General features: G+C 41.8%; 1 protein-coding gene across 1 annotated transcript; it reads right to left on the bottom strand.

Moving 5' to 3' along the window:
• Window positions 1-595: 595 nt before the first annotated feature.
• Window positions 596-4529, bottom strand: LOC105910885 (deleted in malignant brain tumors 1 protein-like). Its single transcript, XM_031583980.1, has 8 exons — window positions 4225-4529; window positions 3577-3891; window positions 3061-3375; window positions 2554-2847; window positions 2122-2406; window positions 1495-1818; window positions 1149-1289; window positions 596-985 (listed from the first exon to the last, which is right to left on the bottom strand). The coding sequence occupies exons 1-8, from the start codon at window positions 4433-4435 to the stop codon at window positions 729-731; spliced, it is 2142 nt and encodes a 713-aa protein (XP_031439840.1). The 5' UTR covers window positions 4436-4529; the 3' UTR covers window positions 596-728.
• Window positions 4530-6101: the final 1572 nt, after the last annotated feature.

Genomic DNA, 6101 nt, shown 5'->3' with positions numbered 1-6101 from the left:
TTAAAATGTTGCCTGATATTGAAACTAATGTAAATAACATTAGGAAATGGTACAACACATATTAATTTGCAGAGGTGAAGGATCGTGTGAGTTACACTGGCTGAGACAGCATTTAATAAAAAGACTCTCCTACATAAAGGCTCAAGAAGCACTGGTGAACATGGACTGTATGGCCATGAAAATATGCTAGATGGTTTGTACACACAATATAAATGAAGATAAATTAAGAAATATTTCACAAAAGCCAGACCTCTATGACTTAACAAAAGTTGAATAAAAAATCACAGTCAGTATATTATTTGAAACTGCATATTCTAACCACACATTTACTTGTAATTTTAGGAACTAACTACACTTTTTCTTCAAAGTACAAAAACATGAGATGGTGTAAAATTTGAACAGTTTTGCATTGCTGATAAATTGAATCGAAGAAGCTGCTGTGCTAAACCCATAAAAGCTTTCAAGTAACAGAGAAAATAACAATATCTTCAAATGAAAAATCTTAATATTAATTTAATCTTACAAATAGAATACCTGAAAATATCTAGAATGAAAACATTTGATTATAGCTGTCGTTTTCAAAATTGTAGCTTCTTTTTTCATATATCTTTTCTGAATTGCTTTGTGTTTTTAAATATGCTAAATGTTCTTTGTGTTTGGCACTATGAAGCCACTAGTAAAAAAACCCATAGGTCATCATCCACGTCTAAGTCAAATATTGTTTGATATTAACAGTTACCATAAATATTCTCAACCTCAAGTCCTGTGTCAAGCTCCTCCATATAGTCCTCTACAATTTCATAGTAATCCTGGTCGTCATCTTCACAGTCAGCTTGATCTTCTATTTCTACATTTTCATAGTCATCTTGATCTTCCATTTCTACATTTTCATAGTCATCCTGGTCTTCATCTTCAAAGTCATCTTGATCTTCCATTTCTACATTTTCATAGTCATCCTGGTCTTCATCTTCATCTTTATCTTTAGCTGTGACATAATGAGCAGAGAGCAATGAGAAGAAATAGAAAAAGTACTATTGATTGTAATCCTTGAATGCTTATAATGGAATACTTGTGATGGAAAAAGGCTAACAACTAATCTTTAAATAATCCGTATTATGTTAAAAATCTAATTCTAAATCAAAACTTACATTGTCTTCTAGTGCACTTCCAAGTTGTCTGCCTTGTGTTGGTCTGTTTCCTCCGAGCCCAAAAGATGCAGACCAAGCCAAAAAACAGAAGGAATACTACACCACCTGTCACTCCAGCAGCAATGAAAGGCACCATGAATTCTGTGGAGAGCAATCATTCAACACCATTCATACATACAAGTGCATATTATCAGTTCAGCTACTACTGACCATGTAATAGAATCACATTAGTTCCACTGAATGTAGGCTTCAGGCATTATGATGAGGGTTATAGAGTATATAAAACAATACAATTATATTTAACAATACATATGTATCATATTCCCATGTTTGTTTTTTGCTGTACCTCTGATGGTGACGGTTAGCTTCTCTGTCTCTGTGGAGTAGAAGTGCCGAGATGATACATCCACACGATACACACAGCTGTAGTTACCCTGGTGGGAATAGTTTGCAGCTGGAAAGTAGAAGGAAGCTGAGTGGTTGGTGGCAGGCTGAGTCATGGGGCTGTTGGATCCAGAGAAACTCAGATAGAAAACTCCACCAGGGAACTGTGGTTGAGTGGAACAGGTGATGGAGAAGCTGTAGCCCTTAGTTATCTCCAGCCCTGAAGGTCCCCAGGACAGCCCTCCCTCTGGAGCAGTGCAGTTGATACGAGGTAGATGCAGCCTCACTGGAAAACAATCACAACATATGCAAATCACTTTACAGCTTCATCATACACATTTATACAAAAACAAATACAAAACATATATACTACTTATACTTGTTGTGCTTAAAGTCGTGAGGCCTCTGAAGAAGATTTTTTTCAATTAAATTAATGATCTGCATAGTGTGGGTGAAAGGACAAACCTCACATGATATTGCAGGTCAGACAAATAGAGAATCATGTGTTGTAATGTATAAACATACAAGGTCATTTGGGATGCACTTATCAAGTAAGCATCAGACATACTGCAGACGTTTGTGTCCATACCTACAACAGAAACACTAATGGTGTTGCTTTGAGGGGAGGTGAATTTTCTGTTTGAGACTGTTGTCTGATACTGACAGTAGTATGAGCCCTCATGAGAAAAGTCTGCGTGATGAATGGTGAAGGTGACAGAGTTTTCACTGGTGCTCTTCATTTCTGTAAAAGATCCTTTTTTCAGAGTAAATGATCCTCCTGTGTGCTGTGTTGAGATTGAGCAGGTAATGCCTAATGATTGACCCCAGGTAACTTCTCCTGCAGGTGCGGATATCTGGGGCCTAACGAGAGAAACTGCAAACAAGCAAGACAGTTTGCTTCAGAAATTGTTGACTCCATACAACTTTGTTGTCAATGAATATACAAAACATGTTCCTTAACTTCTGGTCAATAATCATGTGGTGGAATAGATACGTACAGCATTATTTGGCTTGCACTTACCAATTGTAATTGTGATTGCATTGCTCTTGGGGGAGCTGACAGTGAGTGCCCCCTGGTAATAGTAATCACAGGTGTAGCTGCCCTGGTCTGAGGAAACCAGACTAGAAAGACTGAACGTCATCATCTTCTGGTCTGCTGTCTTGGTCTCGCTCTCTTGGTCTTGGTTTCTATACAGTCGGAAGTTTGCAGTCACCGGTCTATGTGATGTTATGGCACATCTGAACTCTGCCGACTCCCCAGGTAAAAGAGCTGTGTTTGTAGTAAGGAGGACAAGTGATGGCGTCTTCATATTCCCTGTAAGGAAAATGAACACCAAGACCAGGAATGAGACAGATAGAGTTTTTTTGGTTCATATATGGTCTGATAAATCAATATCCATCCATCCATTATAAACTGACCAGTAGAAATCAGACATAGTTGTGACTCACCTACACAGACCACTCCCGCATCTAACATTTCATCACAAAGGAGGGTTTGTGTATACAGTAAACAGTGTATGTGCCATACCTGAACAGACCACTCCTGCATCTTCACTGGCCTTGCAATCTTCAATTCCAAATCCTCTGTGTGAGCACTGAGTGATAGAGCTCTCATTACCACAGCATTTAACATCATCCAGCCAGGTCTTCCCACTTCCCTGACCAAAGTAGGCTTCTTGAGGGGCACGGAGAGCTTTTCCACACCCCAGCTGCCTGCACACTACTTCAGCATCATTCATGTCCCAGGGATCATCACAAATGGTTCCCCATGTACCATTATGATAGATCTCAACTCTTCCAGAGCAGTAACCACTGCTATTGGCAAGCTGGATGCTGGAATCAACTGCAAATTGAAGAAATGCAAATATGAACATCATACATGATATCTTACACAATCATGTCCACCTACTCTGAATAATGGTTATATTGAAAACATACTGTTAAGTGGGGTTCAACTGTTCACTGGTCATATTAACAATGCATCACCAAGTAGGGTTAAACAATGTTTGTGTGTACAGTACAGTAGACAGTGTATATGCCATACCTGAACAAACTACTCCTGCATCTTGATTGGCACCACAATCTTCAATTCCAAATCCATTGTGTTTGCACTGTGTGATAGAGCTCTCATTACCAGAGCATCCAACATCATCCAGCCAGGTCTTCCCACTTCCCTGACCAAAATAGGCTTTTTCAGGGGCACTGACTGCTTTTCCACACCCCAGCTGTCTGCACACCACTTCAGCATCATTCATGTCCCAGGAATTATCACAAATGGTTCCCCATGTACCATTATGGTAGATCTCAACTCTTCCAGAGCAGCTGTTGTCCCCATTGACCACCCTTATTCGCGTATCACCTAGAAATCAATATATACATAATAGTTTCTCATGTAAATCATCAATTACTGATTTGTAAGAACATATCACATCTATCAAAGGCATATATTGAAGGTGAGATGCTCACAAATCCCTTATGTGAGCACTCAAATATCAATAACCTTTCACCAGAATCAAGACCCTCACTTTTCAGTAGGATTTTTCAGTACTCTTAACATCCCTGGCCATAAGAATATCTATGTCAAATGTATGTCCTCACACTCTGGGCATTGGTCACTGGTGATATTAACAATGCATCACAAAGTAGGGTTAAACAATGTTTATGTATTCAGTAAACAGTGTATGTGCCATACCTGAACAAAATACACCTGCATCTTCACTGGCAGAACAATCTTCAATTCCAAATCCACTGTGTGAGCACTGTGTGATAGAGCTCTCATTACCAGAGCATCCAACATCATCCAGCCAGGTCTTCCCACTTCCCTCACCAAAATAGGCTTTTTCAGGGGCACTGACTGCTTTTCCACACCCCAGCTGTCTGCACACCACTTCAGCATCCTTCATGTCCCAGGAATCATCACACACGGTTCCCCATTCTTCATTATGGTAGATCTCAACTCTTCCAGAGCAGCTGCTGTCCCCATTGACCACCCTGATTTGCGTATCACCTAGAAATAAATATATACAATAGTTTCTCATGTAAATCATCAATCACTGATTTATGAAAACATGTTGCGTCTATCAAAGGCATACATATTGAAGGTGAGATGCTCACAAATCCCCTATGTACGCACTCAAACATCAACAACCTTTCACCAGAATTGAGAACCTCGCTTTTAAGTAGGATTTTTCAGTGCTCTTAACATTTCTGTTTTTTTATTTGTCTTTAGTGTATATAAGACCATTAAGCATCCTGTCATTGTTGAAGTCAGGCCAAATTAAATCACCAACTTTCATTGGCATTGGACATAGTGGTGGGGCTGCCTGTATGGAGTTAGAAAAGTTTTAATATTCAAAAATAAATGGCACGTGATTTACAAATAAATGTCACACGATTCAAAAAGGCATTTCCTGATTCACATATGAATGTCATGTGATTCACAAATGTCATTACATTTATTTACAAACTAACAAACGTGCATTTTCAAACCGTTCACCATTTGTGAAAATGCAGTTCTCTTTCAAGCATTAATTTCGGTGTCTCACTATGGGATACGCCCCAGCCCGTATTCGTCAGAAGCCTTATATCATTACGCCAACCCATTGGCTGGCACCTGTGACGCGTGTGGCCTGGGGAGACCCCGCCTTCCTATATCTAGGAATACACAGCGTCAACTCGTCATTCAAAATCCTCTTCTCGCTTCACACCAGAAGCTTTCTCTCGACCGCCCTACTTTTGGCGGAGTAGTTAGCTAAACTGTCCATAGCTGGAGTGACCAACTCCATCGCCGGGCGCTGGCAACACTCACCCAGGAGAGTAAAGGTGAACCCTCGGCTGCAAAGCCCAGGCATTGTCGAGCTATCCGGATTGTCACCAAACAACGGATTTTATTCCTAGCCTCACGGCTAACGTGGTCTGACCGAAGCTGACGCTACGGACGGACCAGAAGCATTGGAGTTCAGCACACCAGCTAACCCCATTCGCGTTTAAGCACACCAGCCTAAACGCACTTAGCGCAAGCTAAATGGCTGCAGCAATGCAGAACATCTCCACCACGGAGGGCGAGGATGTGGACCAACTGTGCACTTGTGGAAACAAGATATCCAGCAAGGATATGACCCGGTTTGTTCTACATGCCTAGGAGTGAAACATGCCCAGGCGGCGTTGGACAACGCCGGTTTGTGCGAACACTGTGTCCGGTTCACAGCCAAAACCCTGCGCCGTAGGCTAGCCCGCCAGGCTAGTCTAACAGGCAACGACCCTATCCTGTCAACGGCTAGCTTAGCCCAGACGACCGCTCAGCAGACAGCAATGTCTCAGGAACAGCCCACCATGGATGCCCAGAGCTGGAGCGAGCAGGTGGACGCCTACGACCCCCTGTCGCAAGACATGGAGGAGTTGGAGTCGGAGGACGGCGACGACTATGAAGGGAATTCGGACCTACTCGTCTCAGACGATAAGGACGATTTCGACGCACCTTTCCTACTGAGCGCCCAGGCCCTTAACTCATCAACCCTGGCTTCGGAGAAGGAGGCACCACCCTCCCCATTGATTAGTTTGGACTTGCAG

The sequence above is a fragment of the Clupea harengus genome, chromosome 17 (genome assembly GCF_900700415.2).
Source record: "Clupea harengus chromosome 17, Ch_v2.0.2, whole genome shotgun sequence".
Taxonomy (NCBI): Eukaryota; Metazoa; Chordata; class Actinopteri; order Clupeiformes; family Clupeidae; genus Clupea; species Clupea harengus.
This window is presented reverse-complemented; position numbering and strand designations above follow the sequence as displayed.